At 67.5% G+C, this 21116-nt stretch overlaps 6 protein-coding genes and 1 long non-coding RNA gene across 9 annotated transcripts; 6 read left to right on the forward strand and 1 right to left on the reverse strand.

Moving 5' to 3' along the window:
- The first annotated feature begins 3244 nt into the window (after positions 1-3244).
- Positions 3245-5221, forward strand: LOC142598520 (uncharacterized). The gene is made up of 4 exons (XM_075737258.1): positions 3245-3624; positions 3760-4086; positions 4163-4471; positions 4998-5221. The coding sequence occupies exons 1-4, from the start codon at positions 3513-3515 to the stop codon at positions 5219-5221; spliced, it is 972 nt and encodes a 323-aa protein (XP_075593373.1). The 5' UTR covers positions 3245-3512.
- A 1812-nt stretch (positions 5222-7033) lies between these two features.
- On the forward strand, positions 7034-8138 carry LOC142598410 (uncharacterized). Its single transcript, XM_075736925.1, has 2 exons — positions 7034-7550; positions 7816-8138. The coding sequence occupies exons 1-2, from the start codon at positions 7034-7036 to the stop codon at positions 8136-8138; spliced, it is 840 nt and encodes a 279-aa protein (XP_075593040.1).
- Positions 8139-8254: 116 nt separating this feature from the next.
- LOC142598566 (uncharacterized) lies at positions 8255-8842 on the forward strand. The gene is made up of 3 exons (XR_012832681.1): positions 8255-8319; positions 8511-8557; positions 8706-8842. It is a non-coding gene; the product is annotated as an uncharacterized LOC142598566 (long non-coding RNA).
- Positions 8843-9187: 345 nt separating this feature from the next.
- APH1A (aph-1A gamma-secretase subunit) lies at positions 9188-12763 on the forward strand. The gene is made up of 7 exons (XM_075737410.1): positions 9188-9316; positions 10318-10488; positions 10706-10779; positions 11031-11153; positions 11296-11423; positions 11818-11941; positions 12091-12763. Exons 1-7 carry the CDS (start codon positions 9204-9206, stop codon positions 12153-12155), a joined length of 798 nt encoding a protein of 265 aa, XP_075593525.1. The 5' UTR covers positions 9188-9203; the 3' UTR covers positions 12156-12763.
- Positions 12764-13025: 262 nt separating this feature from the next.
- On the reverse strand, positions 13026-15680 carry CA14 (carbonic anhydrase 14). The gene is made up of 9 exons (XM_075737411.1): positions 15365-15680; positions 15140-15282; positions 14254-14349; positions 14115-14181; positions 13824-13981; positions 13614-13740; positions 13476-13496; positions 13304-13388; positions 13026-13162 (listed from the first exon to the last, which is right to left on the reverse strand). The coding sequence occupies exons 1-9, from the start codon at positions 15657-15659 to the stop codon at positions 13081-13083; spliced, it is 1074 nt and encodes a 357-aa protein (XP_075593526.1). The 5' UTR covers positions 15660-15680; the 3' UTR covers positions 13026-13080.
- A 1823-nt stretch (positions 15681-17503) lies between these two features.
- Positions 17504-19651, forward strand: CIART (circadian associated repressor of transcription). The gene is made up of 5 exons (XM_075736929.1): positions 17504-17714; positions 18036-18358; positions 18559-18634; positions 18728-18806; positions 18922-19651. The coding sequence occupies exons 1-5, from the start codon at positions 17504-17506 to the stop codon at positions 19205-19207; spliced, it is 975 nt and encodes a 324-aa protein (XP_075593044.1). The 3' UTR covers positions 19208-19651.
- A 237-nt stretch (positions 19652-19888) lies between these two features.
- Positions 19889-21100, forward strand: MRPS21 (mitochondrial ribosomal protein S21). 3 transcript variants are annotated; one of them, XM_075736969.1, is made up of 3 exons: positions 19889-19993; positions 20326-20421; positions 20892-21100. In XM_075736969.1, the coding sequence occupies exons 2-3, from the start codon at positions 20339-20341 to the stop codon at positions 21070-21072; spliced, it is 264 nt and encodes an 87-aa protein (XP_075593084.1). In that variant the 5' UTR covers positions 19889-19993; positions 20326-20338; the 3' UTR covers positions 21073-21100. The 3 variants fall into 3 exon arrangements, with proteins under 3 accessions (XP_075593084.1, XP_075593085.1, XP_075593086.1); XM_075736970.1 differs by having other exon boundaries at positions 19889-19972; XM_075736971.1 differs by having other exon boundaries at positions 19895-19924.
- The last annotated feature ends 16 nt before the right edge of the window (positions 21101-21116 follow it).

Here is a 21116-nt window from a genome sequence, read left to right on the forward strand (position 1 = left end):
GAGGGACATTGGCTTTCCTTCAGTCCTCAGGCACCTCTCCTGATCTCCAGGACCCCTCAAAGATGATGGAGAGCGGCCTAGCAAAAACATCTGCCAGCTCCCTCAGCACGCGTGGGGGGCAGCCCATCAGGGCCCATGGATCTGTGGATGTCGAGATCACCTAGATGTTCTCTGACCCGATCCTCCTCGACCCAGGGAAGGTCGTCCTGTGGCCAGACTCTCTCTCCTACCTCCAGGGTCTGGGATTCCTGAGGACCGGCCTTAGCAGCAAAGGCTGAAGCAAAGGCGGCATTCCGTAACTCCGCCTCCTCTCTATCCTCCATCACCAGCGCACCCACCCCATTCAGCAGCGGGCCCACCTTTTCCCTAGTCTTCCTTCTGCTGCTGCTTCTGTAGTTGAAAACGCCCTTCTTGGTGTCCATGCCATCCCCTGCCAGTTTTCATTCCCAGTCGGCCTCAGCCTGCCTTCTTGCATCCCTACATTCTCTGACTACATCCCTATAGTCCTCCCCAGGCCCCTTTGCCACATGCGGGAAACTTCCTTCGACCCTTGGAGTTTCTCCAGCAGCTCCTTGCTCATCCACGCAGGTCTCCTTCCTCCAAACCTTCATTTCCTCTTCTTCGGGATGCACCGGTCCTGAGCTCGGGGGAAGTGGTGCTGGAATATCGACCAGCTCTCCTGGGCCCCCTTACCTTCTAGAGCCCCAACCCACCTTTCCAAAAAGGAAAAAAAGGCTTTTCCAAATTGGGGAATGAAGCAAAGCCGCACGACAGCCCCTTCTCGCCTCATTTTGCTGCCGGGGCAGGAAAAGGCACCGAAGAGCAACCGCCGGATGAGCACAACGAGCGACTCCTCTCCTTGCGCTGGAGATGCCTCCAGTTCTCCCGGCTGCTCGGTGAAGCCCAGATACCGCCGGGAGCGCCGGGGCTGCATCCGCCAGCGTGTCTGTGGGTGCTGGGTGGGATGAATAAGGGCGTTTGGGTGGGCTGCTGGCACCAATTCTGTACTCGAAGGGAGAAGTGTGGCTGGAAGCGGCCTGTGGCCTTCTCTGCCCCCAGCACTCAGCCCGCTCTGTCCCGCTCCTGGGGACAGGCCCTGGGGGGGACACGCTGGGCACACTGCCCCATCGAGCCAGGCTGCTGCCGCCCAAGCCCAAACCTCTTTATTTCGTCCTTGGCCGCAAAGCGGGTGCAGCCGCCCCAGCGCCACGGGATGGGGGGGTTCAACAGCGCCATGTTGGGGGGGTTCGGGCACGGAGGGACGAGCTCTGGGGTCGGGGCCGTCACCGCGTCCGGCTGCGGGTCAGGGCGTGCGCCTGGCTGGGGCAGCGAACCTCAGCTGGGCGTACTGCAGCTTTCCCTGTGGGGGACGATGGCGTCAGAGCCACCCGCGCAGCCCCAATTTCCCCGCCGGCCGGGCAGCAGCGGGGCTGCGCCCGTCCCCTGCAGAGGGACACTGCCTCCCTGCCAGCCCAGCCCGGGGGCACGCGGGGGCCACACGGCCTCACCTCATCCTCCCGTGGCGCAGGCGGCTCTGTGGTCCCAGGCTGGTGGCCTGGAGGGGACAGAGCCGGGAGACGTGTCCCTAGGGTGGAGATGGAGGGGACGGAGGGGGACAGAGGGGATGGAGCAGGATGAGGGATGGAGGGGGATCAGGGATGGAGGGTGACCGGGGATGGAGGGGGATCAGGGATGGACAGGTGACAGCAAGATGGACAAGACAGTGGGGGACAGCAGGGGACATGGTGGGACACCCCCGTACCCGTGTCACGCTCCTTACCCATCGGTGTGGTGCGGCGGAGGCAGCCGATGCTGAGGTAGATGCTGAGAGGGAGAAGCAGCACCATGCCCCCAGCCACAACCAAAACCCAGGTGTTGGGGGTCTTGCAGCTGCCTGAAGGAGACGGGCTGACTCGTCCCACCATCTCACCCAGCCTGTGCCAGGCCATCCCCGCTCCCTCAGTTTCCCCACGGGTGACCCAGCTGGGGGGGATGTTCCCCGTACTCACCCACAGCCCTCAACAGCTCCGCGCTCCTCTGGATGGGGGGCCCCGAGGCTTTGAATCGCACTTGGCAGAGCCCCCCGGTTCCCGCGGCCGTGCCCATGGGGCTGACAAGCGGCCCCGTGCCGCCCCCCAGCCCCAGCACCCTCCTGGGCCCCCCGGGCCAGGAGACGAGGACAGGGCCGGTGGTGTTACCCACGGCACAGACCGGGCCGGGGGGGCCCTGGGGAGCCCCACGGGGCGCCAGCACCATCACCCAGCTCGTGCCCATCCAGCTGTCTGCAAGAAGGAGAGGGGGTGCAGGGGAGGGGAGGGGCTTGGAAGGCAGCATGGAGGGGCAGAGGGGACAACGGGGATGGAGAGGAGGCAGGGGACCCAGGGATGGAGGGGAGCCAGGGATGGAGGGGAGCCAGGGATGGAGGGGTACAGAGCAGGGGGTGGATGGGATGGAGGATGCTGCAGGAGGACATAGGGTGCGGGTGACAGCAGGGGATGAGGGACATGGGGGTGACATGGGGGTCCCACTCCCTGCCAATGTCGCCATCCTACCTCCTACCAGCAGCGTCGTGCCGTTCCCGAAATGCAGGTATGACACCTCTTGGTAGGCACAAAGGTAGAGCCCGGTGTCGCTGGGCTGGGCAGGATTGATGCTCAGGGTGACACTTTCCCTCTTGAACTGGCAGGAGAATCTGCTCTTGTTCCTGCTCTCGCAATGTAGGAGCAGTTGTGCTTCTCCCCGCTGTCACTCCGGTACCAGGACACTTTGCCTTTACTCTCCATGGCCTCGCTGGCCTCGCAGATGATCTTCGCCTCCTTCCCGGTCTCCACAGTCAGGACGGGCTGGGGCTGGTGCAGCCTCAGCAGCGCTGCCGGGGCTGTGGGAACCAACCGTGGGCTCATTTCCCCCTGCGGCCTCCAGCCCGGACCCGCCATAACCCCCGCCACCGCCCCCCCAGCAGCCACTTGCTCCAAAAAGCCCAGAAATCTCCCCAAAGCAGGGCCTGGCCACCCACCCAGGCAGAGCCACAGCAGCCCCGTGGAGCCCAGCAAGCCCCTGGCCGCCATCGCTGGCCGCTGCTGGGATGGCGGAGAAGCTGCTTTTCAGGCAATTCTCTGCAGCATTTGATGGCAAGTCTTCCTCCCTCACGGCCAGCAGCTGCACCCACCTCCCTCGTCACCCTCACGCCCCCAAAACGCCCTTCAAAGGGACAAAAAAGTGCAAAGGCCTTCCCAGCCCCCAGCCCTGCCGCTGCCTTTCCTGCTGCGGTTCGGCACACCGAGCCCTCGGCCAAAGCAGCGGCGCCCAAAAACAGCACAAAGCCCCATTGCTGGAGGTGGGGGAAGGGGTTTGGTGTCAATAAACCCTGCAGAAGCGATAAAATAGAGCAGCGAGGCTGACCGCAGCCATCTCCAGCTCGAGCAAAGCCTCCAGCTGCTGCAGAACGGCACAAGGTAGAGATTATCTATTGCACGACGTAGAGATACTGCTGGCGTTGGGCTCCTGGGGGGATGAAACCCCCCCTTGCAACACGGAGCTCCCGCAGAGCAAATCTCCGTGGCAGAAGGGTTTTGGCCAGCATGTGCTACGGGCTCCTGGGGACCCTCCTGCTCCTCCTGCCAGGTACGTGCTTGCTCCAGAAATACCCCGACCCGGCTCACGTTTGCTCTTGGCGGGTTTTCTGCCCCAAGATATTTTTAGTCGACTGGAAAGCCTGAATTGCAGCCAGCCCACCTCAAAGCTGCTCCCCCCGTGCAGGAGGTGTCTCGGCAGAGGGGACGTGGGTCCAGCAAAGCCCGGGGCAGCTCTGGGTGCTCCCTGGAGAGACGGCGGAGCTGAGCTGTCACATCTCGGACTACAGCACCCGTGTCAATTGGTACAAGGAGAAGCTGGACGGCAGTTTGTTCTGGATTTACCAGAGCTCAAATTACTCCCGTCCAAAGGGAAAATACTCAGGAAGGATGAAAACATGGCACAATTTCTCCCTCACCATCATCTCTGCACAGAGGGAGGACTCCGGGGTTTATTACTGCAGCTCATCCTTGTACCCCTCGTTTGGGAATGGGACCAGGCTCGTTGTCACTGGTGAGTGTCACCCGGTGGCTGGGGACATCCCGGGGGAGGTTTGTGCCACCCCTTGACACCCAGTTTCCCTTCTCAGATGCCACCGAGCCCCGGCTCTCCATCCTGGTGCCCGTCGACGCAGAGGAGCGCAGGCAGCCCCCGGCCAGCTTCCCCCTGCTCTGCCACCTCCACGACATCCCTGCGGGCTGGGACACCGTGCGCTGGCAGCCCGGCGGGGAGGTGACGCCGCTGATGGCGGCGGCCGTGGATGAGTACGGTGTCCTCAGCGCCTGGAGCATCGCCTGGGTCCGGGCCGACCGCTGGGACGGGGCTGCGACGTGCACGGCCGTGAAAGGCAGCACGAGCAGCACCGTCAGCGTCACCATTGGCAAAGAACCCGGGGAGGGTAATTAGTGCGTTCCCCCCCCACCCCTGCAGGTCCCCCCTTCCATCCACCCCCTGCACCCCAATTCTTCCAGCCTTTCCTCCTTTAGCAAATCCCTACAGCCCAATTCCTCCTCAGGAAGGGGTGGGTTTGGAAATCCCTCACCCCTCTCCCATCTCCTCGCTGGGATTCCCCTGCCCTGAAAGGCTTTAAACCTGCCCCTTCCCCCTTGATGGGGACTGAGCCCCCATTTATGGGCGATTATGGATGCTGAACACCCCTTTTTGGGGCATTGTCAGCCCTGATCTCTGCTTTATAGGAGATTCCCCACCATTTTATCCCCATTTTAGGGGATTCTCAGCCCTGACCTCCCCTTTTTGGGGCATTCTCCACCTTTCATCCCCATTTCAGTTGATTCTCCACCCTGACCCCCCCTCTTCGGGGCATTCTCAGCCCTTTCATCCCCATTTCAGGGGGTGCTCGGCTCTCCAGAGTGACCAAACCCACCCTCCCCCCTCTATTAACTCTCCTTTCCCCCCCTCCGCAGAAGGATGCCCTTCCTGGCCGCTGGCACTGGGGCTGTCCTGCGTCTCCCTCCTTTTCCTGCTCCAGCTGACCATCCTGCTCTGCCGTCGGCGTCTGGCCAGAGGTGACCCCCCCACGGCACCCCCCTCGCAGCCCCTTCGCCCCGACTCTCTCCTCGCCACCCCCAGCCACCCACGCTCCCACCCGGGAGGTAAAACCGCTTCCTCAACCCCTGCCCGGAAATAAAGCCGTTTCTTTCCAGCCGTGCAACGCTGCTCTGGTTAGAACCCAACACCTTCACATTCACAATTCCCTCCGGACTTTCTCCGGGGGGAAAATAAACCTCCACGAGGCGAGAAAGTTCACTGTGGGCTGCTGGCGCTGGTGCAAACGCTGCTGCATCCCCGGGCGCCTGCCTGGAGCATCCCCCAAAGCGCTGCTGCCTGCTCGGCTCGCCCAAAAGCCGAGGGTAAATCTGGGCGGGGTGGCGGCTCGCACTGGCGTCCGGCTGCTGGCAGCACCCAAGGGTTGGGTGTCCCCCCCAAACCCTCCTTGCGGGAGCACTGCAGCTCCCCAGCCTGAATTCCAGCCCTTTGCGTGGCAGGAGCAGCTCAGAAGCAGCCCGGCAGCTTCCAAAACCATCACAACTGGGCGCGAGGCTGGGTTTGGCACCAAATATTTCATTGTCTGAGTCAGAGGGAGCAACTTTTTCACCTCCAGAGCGATTGTGACGGCTGCTCGTAGACGGTGTCGTCCCCAAACCGCCCGGAAAGCTTGTTGCAGTGGTTTCGCAGCTCATGAGCACACAAGTGCTCCGGAAAAAATGCAAAACCCCTGGGGAGCTGCCAAGTGGCGGCAGCGAGGTGGGATGGCACGAGCCAGCGCGGTGTCACCGCCATCTAGTGCCACCGGGGCACGGCCCCACCGCCCGCAGCCTCCCATTTGGGTGCCCGGAGCAGCTCCAGCAGCTCCAGCATCCCAGTTTTTCCCTTCAGGGCACTGGGGCTGGGGCATGTGGCTGGGAACGTGGGAGGGAATTTGGGGAGGGAGCCACGTGGCCTGCTCTCGATCCCAAAAGTCAGCGTGAATTCAAGCTCCGTGTTGCAAGGGGGGGTTTCATCCCCCAGGAGCCCAACGCCAGCAGTATCTCTACGTCGTGCAATAGATAATCTCTACCTTGTGCCGTTCTGCAGCAGCTGGAGGCTTTGCTCGAGCTGGAGATGGCTGCGGTCAGCCTCGCTGCTCTATTTTATCGCTTCTGCAGGGTTTATTGACACCAAACCCCTTCCCCCACCTCCAGCAATGGGGCTTTGTGCTGTTTTTGGGCGCCGCTGCTTTGGCCGAGGGCTCGGTGTGCCGAACCGCAGCAGGAAAGGCAGCGGCAGGGCTGGGGGCTGGGAAGGCCTTTGCACTTTTTTGTCCCTTTGAAGGGCGTTTTGGGGGGGTGGTGGGTGGCCAGGTGGGTGGGTGCAGCTGCTGGCCGTGAGGGAGGATAACTTGCCATCAAATGCTGCAGAGAATTGCCCAAAAATCAGCGTTGGCGATGGGATTTGAGTTATTCCATAAAGCTGCGTGCTTGGGAGCGAGCCAGGGTCAGGAGGGTGGACCCAGCCCCACTTCCCTCCTGGCCAGCATCGCCAAAATGCTGAAACCCCCCCAGTTTCACCCTCCTCCACGCCTGGTCCCAGGCAATGCCCGGCTTGGGACCTGCAGCATCTGCCCCGGGTTTTGCCTCCATGAAGGATTTTCCGTCCGTCTGGGAGGTTTTGGAGGGGCGTTCAGCATCCCTCCAGCCCCGAGCATCGCCCGGGCGGGTTTATTCCCCCAGGATGCTCCAAAGAACCCCGAGTTGTTCTCGGAGGCTTCAGAATGGGGGCTGTGAGGTGCCAGGGATGCTCTGGGATGCGGCGCGTGGCCGAGCGGCCGCCGTGTCCCTGGTGATGAAGCCGGCAGGGTGGGGGGGTGTCGCTGGCCCTGCGGTTTCGGCAGAGGCGGCAGCTCTGCAGAAGGGCTCAGCTCGGGGAGGAGCTGGCCCCCCCATCCCAGCAGCGGCCAGCGATGGCGGCCAGGGGCTTGCTGGGCTCCACGGGGCTGCTGTGGCTCTGCCTGGGTGGGTGGCCAGGCCCTGCTTTGGGGAGATTTCTGGGCTTTTTGGAGCAAGTGGCTGCTGGGGGGGCGGCGGCGGGGGTTGCGGCGGGTCCGGGCTGGAGGCCGCAGGGGGAAATGAGCCCACGGTTGGTTCCCACAGCCCCGGCAGCGCTGCTGAGGCTGCACCAGCCCCAGCCCGTCCTGACTGTGGAGACCGGGAAGGAGGCGAAGATCGTCTGCGAGGCCAGCGAGGCCATGGAGCATGAAGCCAACGTGTTCTGGTACCGGCGTGATGGTGGGAACGGGCCCAGCCTGGTCCTAAATTGCGAGAGCAGGAACAAGAGCAGATTCTCCTGTGAGTTCACACAGCAAAGTGTCACCCTGCGCATCGACCATGCCCACCCCAACGACACCGGGCTCTACCTGTGTGCCTACGAAAAGGTGTCGTACCTGCATTTCGGCAGCGGCACCACGCTGCTGGTGGGAGGTAGGATGGCGACATTGGCAGGGAGTGGGACCCCCATGTCACCCCCATGTCCCTCATCCCCTGCTGTCACCCGCACCCTATGTCCTCCTGCAGCATCCTCCATCCCATCCACCCCCTGCTCTGTACCCCTCCATCCCTGGGTCCCCTCCATCCCTGGCTCCCCTCCATCCCTGGGTCCCCTGCCTCCTCTCCATCTCCTTCCTCACCCCTTTCCCCAGCCCCTGCCCCCCCTCAGCCCCCCCTGCACCCCCTCTCCTTCTTGCAGACAGCTGGATGGGCACGAGCTGGGTGATGGTGCTGGCGCCCCGTGGGGCTCCCCAGGGCCCCCCCGGCCTGGTCTGTGCCATGGGTAACACCACTGGCCCTGTCCTCGTCTCCTGGCCGGGGGGGCCCAGGAGGGTGCTGGGGCTGGGGGGTGGCACGGGGCCGCTCGTCAGCCCCATGGGCACGGCCACGGGAACCGGGGGGCTCTGCCAAGTGCGATTCAACGCCTCGGGGCCCCCCATCCAGAGGAGTGCGGAGCTGTTGAGGGTTGGGAGTGAGTACGGGGAACATCCCCCCCAGCTGGGTCACCCGTGGGGAAACTGAGGCTGCGGGGATGGCCTGGCCCAGGCTGGGGGGACAGTGGGGCAAACCAGCCCCTCTCCTTCAGACAACTGCAAGACCCTCAACAACTGGGACCTGACTGGGCTTACAGTCGGGGCGGGGCTGCTGCTCCTGCTCATCATCTGCCTCAGCATCTGCTGCCTCTGCCGCACCACGCTGACGGGTAAGGAGCGTGGCATGGGTGTGGGGGTGTCCCACCATGTGCCCCGCTGTCCCCCACTGTCCCTTCCATCTCGCTGAATCCCCCTCCATCCCGATCCCCCTCCATCCCTCATCCTGCTCCATCCCCTCTGTCCCCCTCCGTCCCCTCCATCTCCACCCTAGGGACACGTCTCCCGGCTCTGTCCCCTCCAGGCCACCAGCCTGGGACCACAGAGCCGCCTGCGCCACGGGAGGATGAGGTGAGGCCGTGCGGCCCCCGCGTGCCCCCGGGCTGGGCTGGCAGGGAGGCAGTGTCCCTCTGCAGGGGACGGGCGCAGCCCCGCTGCTGCCCGGCCGGCGGGGAAATTGGGGCTGCGCGGGTGGCTCTGACGCCATCGTCCCCCACAGGAAGAGCTGCAGTACGCCCAGCTGAGGTTCGCTGCCCCAGCCAGGCGCACGCCCTGACCCGCAGCCGGACGCGGTGACGGCCCCGACCCCAGAGCTCGTCCCTCCGTGCCCGAATCCCCCCGGCATGGCGCTGTTGAACCTCCCCCCCATCCCGCGGCGCTGGGGCGGCTGCACCCGCTTTGCGGCCAAGGACGAAATAAAGAGGTTTGGGCTTGGGCGGCAGCAGCCTGGCTCGATGGCGCGGTGTGCCCAGCGTGTCCCCCCCAGGGCCTGTCCCCAGGAGCCGGGGGTGTCCGGGGGGGGCTGCGCATCCCGGAGAGGTTTTGGGGTGCAGAGAGGCTCCCCCCCCCCCCCCCCCCGCTGCTGGAGCATCCCCGGGGCTGGTCCTACCCCCCCCACTCTCAGCCCTCCCGCCAGCAGGGGGCGCTGTCCCCTCCCCCGGACTACAACTCCCGTCGTGCCCCGCGCGGCCCCTCCCCGCCCCTTCCCCCCGCCGCCATGGGGGCCGCCGTCTGCTTCGGCTGCGCCGGTATCGCCTTCGGGCCGGCCTTCGCCCTCCTTCTTTTTACGGTCGTAGCGGAACCTCTGCGGGTTATCGTCCTGGTGGCGGGGTGAGCCCGGGGGCGCCGGTTATTTTGGACTGGGGGAGGGTTTGGGAGGGCTTTGAGCGGCCTGTGAGGGGCCTTGGGGGGGCCCTGTGGGGCTGAGGCGGCCGCTCTGGGGCAGCCGGGGTTTCCGAGAGCCCTGAGGGGGGCTGAGAGGGCTCTTCTGGGGCCTGTCGGGGTCAGGGAGCACTGGGGAGGGCCGAGGGGGCCGTTGGGGTGCTCTGGGGTGTATGGGGCGGTGGGGGGGGGGGCTTTGGAGCACTCTTGGGGCGGGTGGGGGACTGGGGCAGGGCCTTGTCTCTGCCTGAGCTCAGTGACCCCCCCCAGCACCTCGGGAGCCGTTCCGGGCTCTAACCGTGCAGCCGCTGGCGTGCCGGGTGCTGCGCCGGGGGCAGACCTGGCAGTGGAATTCCTTGTGCGTCTCGCAGGCGAGAGCGAGTGTGAGGTTCACACTGGTCGGGCAGGAAACAAAGCCAAAAGCCTTCCTTGTGCTGCAAGAGCCGCAGCTGGGAGCAGCGACACGCCATCCGTTACGTGTTCTCATTCCTCCTGTGCCCGGTCGGTCCCCAGGGTCACAGACTGCTGCCCCGGGTGCTGGCGTGGGGGATTCGCTGTTTTAAAAAGAGCCAGAGGAGCGGCTCCGAGCCAGCTGCATCCCACCACGCTTGGCTTCCTGAGGGCAGGCCCTTGTGTAATCTTCGAGGGACGAAGCAGCACTGAGCATCCTTTCCCGCTTCGCAGGGCAGCAGCTTTTTTCTGAGCAGGTCGTCATGGCTCTGAGAAGAGAAAGGGCGATTTCGGCTTCTGAATGTGTTTGTTTTCAGCCACGCACTTTCTTCGCGTGTCCTCCTCACGTGACAATGACCAGGCCGCCCACGCTGTCGTTGAAAACTTCCCCTGCTGAACATCTGACCCGGAGCCGACGCAAACCAAGCAAACGGCTTGGCACGTGTTTGCTGCGTGATTCTGAGCTCCGCAGCATGAGCTGGGTGTTCCTCTCTTCCCAGGGCGTTTTTCTGGCTGGTGTCGCTGCTCCTGGCATCTCTGATCTGGTTCATTTCGGTCCGTCTCAGCGACCGGGAAGACGCCAAGCTGCAGTACGGCCTCCTCATCTTCGGGGCTGCCGTCTCTGTCCTGCTGCAGGAAGCTTTCAGATTCGCCTACTTCAAGTTGCTGAAGTAAGAGCCTCCGTGGGGCCGGGTGACTTGTTCCCGTAGCTGTGGTCCGTGCCCAACCTTTGCTTTTTGTCTGGGGAACCCCGCAAAGTATCTTCCTCGTTAAATCCTGCTGTTCCTCCTCACCCTAGGCTCGTTTAGAACCATCCCTTCCCCTCTCCTGTGTGACGGGATCCCTGTTCCGAACTAGCCGCTCACGCTTTCTCTCCCGCTCGAGCAGGAAAGCCGATGAAGGCCTGGCGATGATCAGCGAGGACGGCCGGTCCCCCATCTCCCTCAGGCAGATGGCTTACGGTGAGCACGAACCCAGGCAGGGTTTGGGCTGTCGCTGACCTCCCCGCGTTCCTCCGGGGCTGCCTGGCAGCGGGACGCTCGGTTACCGGAGACCGGCGGCAGTGTCGGTGAGCCTGCCGGGCTAACACAGCCTTCCCGGTTCTCTTTCCCGCTCTCCTGCCTTTTCCTGGGTCCACACACCGAGTCTGGGACTCGTGGCGGAGGCGGCACGGCCACGATCGCTCTTGGCTGATTCCTTTCTCCCTCCGCAGTCTCGGGCCTGTCCTTCGGTATCATCAGCGGCGTGTTTTCCGTCATAAACATCCTGGCAGACTCCATCGGTCCCGGCATCGTCGGGATCCACGGGGACTCGCCGTACTACTTCATCACGTCCGGTGAGGCTGGGGGCTGGCGTGGAACGTGGGCTCATGCCCGGGGTGCCGGAATCCGGCTCCGGTGCGTGACCCTTCACCGTGGTGAGGAGGAGGAAGGGGGTGACGAGATCTGAGGGAGGGTCTGCGTCGCTTCTTCCCCCAGCGTTCCTCACCATGGCCCTCGTCTTGCTCCACACTTTCTGGGGAGTGATCTTCTTCGACGCCTGCGAAAGACGCCGCTACTGGTGCCTGGGGCTGGTGGTTGCCAGTCACCTCCTTACCTCGGGGCTGGTGAGTTTGGTGAGCCAGAGCCAACCGGACCGGCACCAAAAGCCGTTCCCAAAGGAAAGCGGCCCGTGACTGTCATCAGGACGCCCGTCTGGGCACGGGGAAGGGGATCGCAGGGACATTCCCTAAATCCCTGCGTCCAAGTCACGTCCCCCTTGGGCAGCCTGTTGGGGTGCACTCAGGGGAAGGAGGGTTAACGAAGGACCGGGGGCCCGCCGGAGGATTAGCTGCTAAGCTCCTGGTGGGGAAATCTCTCGGCAGGAGTTTAAGCCAGGCTTAACGGAACTCTGCTCCACTTGGAGGCTCCCCTTTTCCCCCTGCGGCTGTTTGGGGGGGGGTCTGGGGGGGGCAGCTGGCGGGCGGTGACGTTCCTAACACGGCTCTGTCCGTCTCCCAGACGTTCCTGAACCCCTGGTACGAGGCCAGCCTGGTCCCCATCTTCATCATCACCCTCTGCACGGGGCTCTGGGCCTTCTTCACCGCCGGGGGCTCCTTCCGCAACATCCTCAAGTGCCTCTCCTGTAAGTTGGGGGGCCGGGCAGGGATGGGTACACGACAGGGGGGTGCTGCGATGTAGGGGCTTCTCTTGCGAACCCCCAAACAAGCCCTCACCCCCAAAATGCCCCTGTTTCCCCCCCCCGCCACACTCACCCTCCGTTCTGCCCCCCAGGTAAGCAGGAGGACGACAGCAGAGTGATGATGTACTCAGCGCTGCAGGTGCCTTTTGAGGACTGAGCGGCAGCCCTGCCTGCCCGCGCTGCCCGTGCCGCCGCCGTACCCAAGTGCCGTCTTCTTGGCAGCTGGAAGGTCACGACGCTGCCTTCGCCTCTGCGGTTCGTTCCTCCGGTGCTGCCGCCCGGCCGAGCCCCGGCCCTTCTCCGTGACGCAGAGGTTGCTCCGTTACCCCGTCCCGCTCCGCAGGGGATTTTTTTGGGGGTCTGACCGATGCTCGTGGGCGCCCCGTTAGCTTTGTTAGTGACTTTGTTAGACTTTTTTTTCCTTGCAGGGTGAAGGCGGGAGGGGGGGGGGGGGCGGGTGCCCCGAGGTGCGGCCGGGTGTGCGGGGCTCAGGGCAGGACCCCCCTTCCCTCGCATTTCCCCCCCTGCCCTGACCCCGGGGAGGGCTCTGCCCTCGGTGTGGCTCCAGGCCGCTGCTGTTCCCCACTCTGCGGAAGCGGGGTGATGCTCTCGGGGCGGGGGGAGCCGGGATGGGGGGTGCTCTGCCCCTCTGACCCCCTTTCTGTCCCTGCTGGGTGTCCGGGGACACCCGTTACCCTGCTGTACAACTCGGGGGGGGGGGGGGTAAATTATTTTTTTGATTGAGAGTAAAACCCTTTTAATAGACCGACGGGTCCCGTGGCACCGAGGGGGCTTCTGTGGTGGTGGGAGAGAGGTCAGCCCCCCCCCCCATTTTGCTCCCAGCCTCTGTCCGAGCTGCGGGGGGAGCCCCCGGGTGTCCCGGTTTCCCAGCGAACGGCCCCGTTCCCTCCCCAGCAAAGAGCCGCCAGCGCCGTGGGGTGGGGAAGGGGCTTTATTTCCCATGGAGCCGGAGTGGGAGCTGCCACCGCCGTGGCGCTGAGCCCCAGCCGGCTCCTCCGGCACGCATGGAGGGCTGGGGGGGTGCCGGGGGGGGGACGGACCCCCACAGCCCGGGGCAGGGTTCAAGGGCGGGGGCCATCGTCGGAGGGGGCACAGTGGGAGGAGGCTTTGAACACGACGTCCTGCTCCTGCGCCCTCCTCGCTCTGCCTTGCCGGGGGGAAAAGGGCTGAGGTGAGAACGACCCACCCCCGGGGGGGTCAGGACCCTCTGATTTGGGGGGGTCCAGGCCCCCTGGTTTGGGGGGGGGTTCCCTCCTTGGGGCACGGGGTGGGGGGGGCTCTCACCGCATCCTCTTGGCCACAAAGTGGATGACGAGGAAGAGGCCGAGGCAGCCAAAGACGGCGCCGAAGACGATGGCGACGACTTCACCTGCGTGATGGCGCAGAGGGCTCAGGGAGGATGGGGGGTGGGGGGGTGGGATTCACCCCCCACGCAGCCCCCCCGGCCAGGCCGTACCTGTCGAATACCCCTTGGGCCCTGCAAGAGAAGAGCCGGGGCTCAGCACCGCAGCCTGGCACCCAGCCGGGGCTGCTGGAGCCGTTTGGGGGGTGCTGAGGGGGGCCCTTCCCACCCCCCCCCAGGACCGGCTCTCACCCCTGGGGAAGGACGACAGCACCGCCCGCTGATTGAGCTCCTGCGGGACCCGAAAATTATCCACCAGGCGCTGGGGCTCGGGCTCGGCCGCCTCCGTGGCGTAAAGGGCTCCCTGGAGCTGCTCCAGCTGAAACAAGGACGGGGTGGGGGAAACAGTGCTTCCCCCCCTCCTCCCAAAAAAAGGGGGTTTCACCCCAAAATGGGTCCTACCTGGGCCAGGCTGATGCGGACGGGCTCCTGGAAGAGGGTCCAGAGGACGCCCTGGAAGCACGGGGGGGTGGTGAGGGACCCGTTGTAGCGATAGTAGAGGTCCAGGCGCGGGGGCAGCAGGTCCTGCACGCTGAAGGAGGGGATGGCCGTCGTCTGCCCTGGGGGAGCGGGGGGGAAACATTTGGGGGGTGCAGAGGGGGAATTTGGGGGTGTCGTCCCCCCCCGGTGCCGCTGCACATTTTCCCTGCTGTCTCCCCGTGCTACCCCCCGGCTCGCGCGCCGTTGGCTCACCGGCGTAGCGGATGCTCCCGAGATGGTTCAGGATGTTGTCGTAGGCGGGGTGGGGGTCAGCACCCACCTGGGGGGGGGACGGGAGAGCGAGATGGTGGGGGCTGGGGGGTGGGTGAGGGGTGGGGCGGGGTTTACGTACCTCCAGGAGGACACCGAGCACGGCCAGCCCGCCGGCGTGGTGCTGCGCCTCGCTGGCGTTGGCGTAACGCTCCGCGTCGTAGTGCACCACGTGCATCTGGGGGCAGAGCAGGGACACACACACACCCCCCCCAGGCCTGTGATCCCTGGGCTGGCGTCCCCCACTCGTCCCCTTTCCCGTGCCCAGTTCCCAGACCCCATCCCGCGCCGCTGCCTGCACCCATCCCGGCACCTTTCGGGGTGTTCGGACCCGCTGCCTGCTCCTGTTCCCTGGTCCTGCCGCCCGTTCCCGCACCCAGACCTGTTCCTCTTCCCGTTTCCCATCCCTGGTTCCCCTTCCTGCACCCGGACCCCTTTCCCGTGCCTGCCCCCAGATCCCTTCCTGTGCCCGTTCCTGTGCCGGTTCCTGCCCTCAGACCCTTTCCACCCCCAGACCTGTTTCCCACCCCTATTTCCCTGCCCGCTTCCTGTGCCCGTTCCTGTTTCCCACACCAGGACCCCTTTCCCATTTCCCACCCCCATTTCCCTGCCTGTTTCCCGTGCCTAAACCCCTTTGCCATTTCCTGCCTCCTGCCTGCTTCCCACCCCCAGACCCATTTCCCGCACCGTTCCCGTGCTGTTTTCCACACCCTGCCCCCTTCCCGCACCCTTTTCCCACCCCCAGACCCATTTCCCTGCCTGTTTCCCGTGCCAGGACCCCTTTCCCGTTCCCCGCACCCGATTCCTACACCCAGCCCCATTTCCCGTGCCCCTTCCCGTGCCGTTTCCCACCCCAATTCCCATGCCGTTTCCCCGCACCCATCCCTTTTCCCAGACCCGAGTCCCTTTTGGGGACGCCCCCCCCCTCACCCCCAAACCCCTTTGGGACCTCCGGGCCGCCCCGTTACCTCGGCGGGAGCGCGGCGGCCGTCGAGGAGATGCTCAGCGCCGCCGGCGCGGCCGGGCCGGCCCCAGTGGAAGTGGAGCTGAGCTGCGGCGAAGCTGCGGGGCAGCCCCTGCAGCCGCAGGGATGGCGGCAGCGCCAGCACCGCTGCGAGGGGACGCTGAGCGGGGCTGCCGGCACGTGGGGGACCCCCCCCCCCAAACCCACCCCCGCCTTAGCACCCGCTCACCGGTGTGGCCGTTGTTGGCGAGGGTGAAGGCCGGGGTGCCGGGGTGGCCGTAACCCACGGTGCGGATGGGCGGCAGCGAAGGGTCCGGCTGCGCCCACCGTGTCTGGATGTCGATGGGTGACTGGGCTCGGCCCCCGCACGCCGGGTGCCCCTCGGGCCAGTGCTGCTGCCCGTGGGGACCTGGGGGGGGGACACCCACCCGTGGGGATGCCGTTTTACCCAGCGCGGCCCCGTGACCCCAAGCGCCCTCGTTTCCAACCCCCCCAAACGAGGACGTGGGTGACATTCCCAACATACTCGTTAATCTGGGGACATTTTTTCCGGCCGGGAGAGCGGGGACAAAGCCAACCCCGGGGGGGTGTGGGGGGCACCCGTGGGGTCCCCGTGGGCCTGGCGGGATGGGGCTTAGTTGGGATTTGGCCGGGGCAGGATCTTAATTGGATTTGGCAGCCGGAGCGGGGCCGGAGCCTTACGTAAAGGAGCACAATGGGAGCGTTGGAGCGCGAGGGGGACCGGGGAGTCGGGGGGGGGGGCACATGGGGGGCTGTCACCCATCCAACCCCCTCCTTTCTGGGGGGACCCAGGGGGCTGGGGGGGCCATGGGGGGCTGTCACCCATCCAACCCCCTCCCTTCTGGGGGGACCCAGGGGTCTGGGGGGGCCATGGGGGGCTGTCACCCATCCAATCGCCTCCTTTCTGGGGGACCCAGGGGTTTGGGGGGGCCATGGGGGGCTGTCACCCATCCAACCCCTCCCTTCTGGGGGGACCCAGGTGATGCCCCTCGGCTCTGGGGTGCGTGGGGTGATGGATTCGGGGTGTGGGGGTGAGCGGGGGGGTCCCTGGGCGGGCTGGGGCCCCACTCACCCTCGTACGCCCAGTGGGGACCTGTGGGGGGAAACAGAGGCATCGGGGACTGGGGGGGGTCATGGGGGGCCGGGGCTCAGGTGGGCTCCCCGAGCCCTTCCCCGGGGGTGCTGGCGGCTGTACCCCCACGTGGGAATTGGGGTGAATGCCTGAAGGCCTTGGGGGGGGGGGGGGCACTCACCGGCGGGCAGGGCGGGGGCCAGGCCCCCCAGCAGCAGCAGGGCACGCAGCATGGCAGGGGGCGAGGGGCCGGGTGCCGCCGGCCCGGCTTTAAATACCCACCCGGGACAGGCCCCCCCCGGGGGGACGGGGAGGGATGGAGGGGCCATCCCCGGGGCATGGGGACGGGGGGGGCTGGGGGTGCTGGGGGGGGCTGGGGGGGCCTGGGGGTGCTGGGGGGGGGGCTGGGGGGCTGGGGGGGCCTGTGGGTGTTGGGGGGCCTGTGGGTGCTGGGGGGCCTGTGAGGCTTCGGGGGGCTCATGGGGGCTGGGGGCAACGAGGGAGCTGGGAGCCCCCCAGCTCCCCTCACCCCGCCCCTTCCCCAGGCCCCGCCCCTTCCCCAGGCCCCGCTCCTTCCCAGGCCCCGCCCCTTCCCAGGCCCCGCCCCTTTCCCAGGCCCCGCCCCTTCCCCAGGCCCCGCCCCTCAGCCCCGCGGCAGCCGGCGGGGGGGGGGGTTGGTGGGGTGTGGGCGGGACCCGCGGCCACGCGCGCGCCCAGGACACTCCGCCCCGCGAGCGCTCGCGTGCGCACGCTGACGTCACACAGGCGTGTGCCCCGCCCCCGCGCGCCCCGCCCCCACGTGGGGGCCCACGCGCCTGCCCTCCCGTATTATGTAACAGCGCCGAGGCGAGGCCGCTCCTCCCCATTGGCCGCGCCGGCCGTGACGCGAGGCCGAGGCCGCCGTTCATTGGCGGCTCGCGGCGGGGCGGGGCCGGCCTGGGGCGGACGGCGGGGTGGGGGGGGGGGGGGGCAGCTCCTCGTGCCCCCGTCGCGCGGCGGGGGCGTGGCCCGGGACCCCCCAGCGCGGAGCCCCGTGACCCGGCGCGGCCCCCGGCGCCCCCCCGCCGCCCGCCAGGGGGCGCTGCCCCGCGCCGCACCACCCCCCACCCGCCCCGTGTCACCACATGGGGGGGCGTGGCCGCGGCCCCACCCTCCCGGCCAATCAGCGCGGGGCGGCCACCGCATTGGGCAGTACCGACGGCAGCGCGGGCCAACGGGGACGAAGGGGCGGGGCGGGACGCTGAGGCTCCGCCCGCTGCCGGGGCGAGGAGACCAATGGGTGAGCGGGGGGGGCGGGGCCCAGCGGGAGGCACGTGCGGCCGCGCACGTGTCCGCGTGGGGCCGCCGCAGCCGGGGCGGAACCGGCGCCGGCACCGGAGCGGGAACGGGGACACCGGGACGGGGACAGCGGCACCGCGGCACTGGTACCGGGACACCGGCATCGGCACCGGGACGGCGGCACCGCCGCAGCTGCAGCCGGGAGCAGGTGGGACCCGGGGGGGGGGGGGGGTGTGTGGGCCCGGTGCTGGGCGGGGGGGCGCGGGACCGGGGGGGGGGGGAGGCCGGTCCCGGGGGGGGTGTCCCCGGTGCTCGGGTGAGGGGTACCGGTACCGGGGAAGCCCACGGCGGGGGGGTCCCGGGTGGGTTCCTGCACCCCCCACCCTGTACCGGGAGGTGCCACCGGGGGGGGGGGGGGGGGGGGGGGGGGGACGGGACGGACACACACCACAGCCGTTTCTCTATTTCCCATTTTTACCCAATTTCGCCACTTTTTCCCTCTTTTTTCCCCTCTCCCCCCCCCCCCCAGGCAGCCTCGGCCCGGCGGCGCCGCAGGGACAGAACTCGGGGAGAGGCTCCCCCGGGGGGGCCCCCCCCGCCATGGAACCCCCCGCCCGCTCCTGCTCCTGCGGCTCCCCCGCCTCCAGCCCGGGGGGTCCCTCCGACAGCGAGGCCGAGGGGGGAGGCCACCCCCAGGAACCCCCAAAACCCGAACGGAGCCGCAAACGGACGGGGGGTTCGGACCGAGCGCCCCCCGAATCGTCCCCGGCACCCCGCGGGGGGAAGCGGCCCCGGAAGGGGGAAGGGGGGGACACCCCGCCCAGCGACGGCGATCGCATCTTTGCCCAAAAAGTGAGTTTTTTGGCAGCAAACCGGAGCAGCACCCCTAAATTTACAGGGGGCGGCGCTTGGCCTCCCCAAACACGCGTGAGCCTGGCTCTGCCTCAGTTTCCCCACCAGAAACAGGTTGGGGGGGGGGGGGGGACACATGACACCCCCTCCCTGGTCTGGATGCGGCCCGGCCACCATCCTCCTCCTCCTCTTCCTCACAGTGCCGGGAGCTGCGGGGCTTCATCCGGCCGCTGGCGGAGCTGCTGGAGGGGCTGAAGCGGGGGCGATACGACAGAGGTGGGTGCCCCCTCACCCCCCCCCCACCCCGTACCCCCCTTTCTCCCCCAGCCCCCCCCCCCTCCCAATCCACAGATTTTTGGGGTTCTCCAGGGCTGAGCAGCTTCCAGCAGAGCGTGGCCATGGACCGGATCCAGCGGATCATCGGGGTCCTGCAGAAACCTGAAATGGGGTGAGTGTCCCCCCAAAACTCCCCATGGGGGGGGGGGGGGGCAAAGGGACACCCCCCCCACCCAGCCGCAGGGTGACGGGTGCTCTCTGTCCCTGTCCCCCCCCCCTCCCTCCAGCGCCCGGTACCTGGGGACGCTGCTGCAGGTCGAGGGGATGCTGAGGGTCTGGTTCCCCCACGTCGCCCCCAAAGCCGCGCAGGATCCGGCCCCCGCGTCCGCCCTCCTCCCCCACCGCCGCCGCCCCCCCGCCGGCCCCCCCGGGGCTCCCCGCTGCCGCCGCCTGCCCGGGGACACCCCCGCCGCCGCGGGGACGTCGGGAACGTCGCATCGGGGGGGACGCCCCAAGTGCCAGCGCCCCGCTCAGACCGGGACCCCCGCGTCCCCCCCGGCGCCGGATGAGTGACCCCCCCTTTCCGCAGCGGGGGGGGGGGGGGTTGTCTCTCTCCTGGGTTTTGCCTTTTTTTGATGTTTGGGGTTTTGGGATTTTTTTTAAATATTGTGGACAGTGAGACCTGCGGGCGGGGCCGTCCTGGGGGGGGGGGGAGCCCTGAGACCCCCCCCCAGGGATCCCCAAAACCTCGGGGGGGGGGGGGGGGGGGGGCCACGTGCCTTCACCAGAGCGGAGCCCCCTCCCCGGGAAGGGGGGGGTCGTGCCTTGGTGCACCGGGAGGGGGGGAACGGGACGGGACACGGGGCGGGGGGCTGGCCCCCCCGCTGGGCTTGTGCCTCCCCCTCCGCGTGGCGTTTTTGGGGGGGGGGGGGGGTGTGTGCCCCCCCCCTTCTCCCCAAGTGGGGCTCGGCCCTGCTGGAAGCAATAAAAGCCGCGGGAGCGGCCGGGGCCACCCGGTGCCGGTGTCCCGGTGTCCTCTGTCCCGGGGGGGGGGTGTCCGGTGCTCTGCCCCCCCCCCAGCCCTGACCCCTGACCCCTGACCCTGTGACCCGCAGCCCGAGCCCTGACCCCTTCCCCCGTGCCCCACATCCCGGCCCCGCCCCCGGCCCAGGCCACGCCCCCGATCGGTGACCTCTGCCCTAAGCCACGCCCCCTGCGCCCTAAGCCCCGCCCCATCCACTAACCCCCCAAAGTCCCGCCCCCCCGCCAGCCACTTCCGGTTCCGGGGCGGTGAGTGGAGCGGCCGCGGTTCCTCCGGGGGGTCCCGCCGCGATCGCGGTACCGGGGAGGGGGAGAGGGGTGGGGGTGCGGCTCTGCGGGGGCCTCCGGGGACGGGCCCTACCGGGTCCCTTCGGGACACACACACCGGGCTGGGCTGGGCCCTTTACCGGGTCATTCCGTGCGGGGGGGGAGGCGGGAGCCTTACCGGGTCCGGCGGTGACGGGGGCGAAGGCCCGGGGGGGGGGAGGGGGGGAAGGGCCGGTCCCTCCGTGAGGCGGGAAGGGGGGTCGGTGCTGCCGTCTTTCGGGGGGGGGGGGGGGGGGAGGGTTGGTGGGAAGAGCCGGGTCCGTCCCCCCCCGGTGCTGCGGGACCCGGGGCCGCCCCGTCCCAGCCGCCCCGTCCCGCTGCAGAGCGGCTGCCGCCATGGCGAACCACCTCCGGTTCCTGGGCCGCACCGTCATGGTCCAGAACGGCAACGTGGACGCGGCCTACGGCGCTCTCAACAGGTGAGGGGGGGACCGGGGGGGGGGGTCCCGTTACGCTGCAGCGCCTTGAGGCGGGAACGATCGCGCTAATTAAACCGGGTGTAATTAAGTCTCGGTCGGGGGTTTAACCCCCGAATCCGCGCGGGCTCCTCGTCCCGCGAATCGGGTTCCGAACGGGCGGGTTTGGGGCCGTTATCTCCGCATGAGGCCTCTAAAGCGGCACGGGGGGAGGGCACGGCCCCGCGGGGCTTGTCGTGCCTCCTCGGGCGCGGGGGCGATGAAATTAAAATGACTTTAAAAAAAAAAAAAAACCCTAAATCGGTAGAAAACCCGGCGGGGGCGCAGGCAGGGACGCGGGCGGCGGCGTTGTCAGGGTCGGTGTCCAGCGCCAGCTCCTCGCGGAGGCCCGATCCGAACCAAATCCCGCGGGTTTCGCCTCGTACGCGCGAAATTTCTCACCTCGACTCTCCCGCCCGTTCCTACCCCGGCAGGATCCTCTCGTACGACGGCCTGGTGGAGACGGTACGGCAACGCCGGTACTACGAGAAACCGTGCCGACGCCGCCGGCGCTTGGCCTACGAGGCGTGTCGGCGGGTCTACAACGCCGAGATGGGGCGGAAGATCGCCTTCCTGGCGCGGGGCAGCCGCCAGGACCCCTGGCTGGGCTGTTAGAGGGAGGGGGGGGGGTGTCAATAAAAGCCCCTCCGCTGATTCGC

Source organism: Balearica regulorum, chromosome 28 (genome assembly GCF_011004875.1).
Source record: "Balearica regulorum gibbericeps isolate bBalReg1 chromosome 28, bBalReg1.pri, whole genome shotgun sequence".
In the NCBI taxonomy this organism is placed as follows: domain Eukaryota; kingdom Metazoa; phylum Chordata; class Aves; order Gruiformes; family Gruidae; genus Balearica; species Balearica regulorum.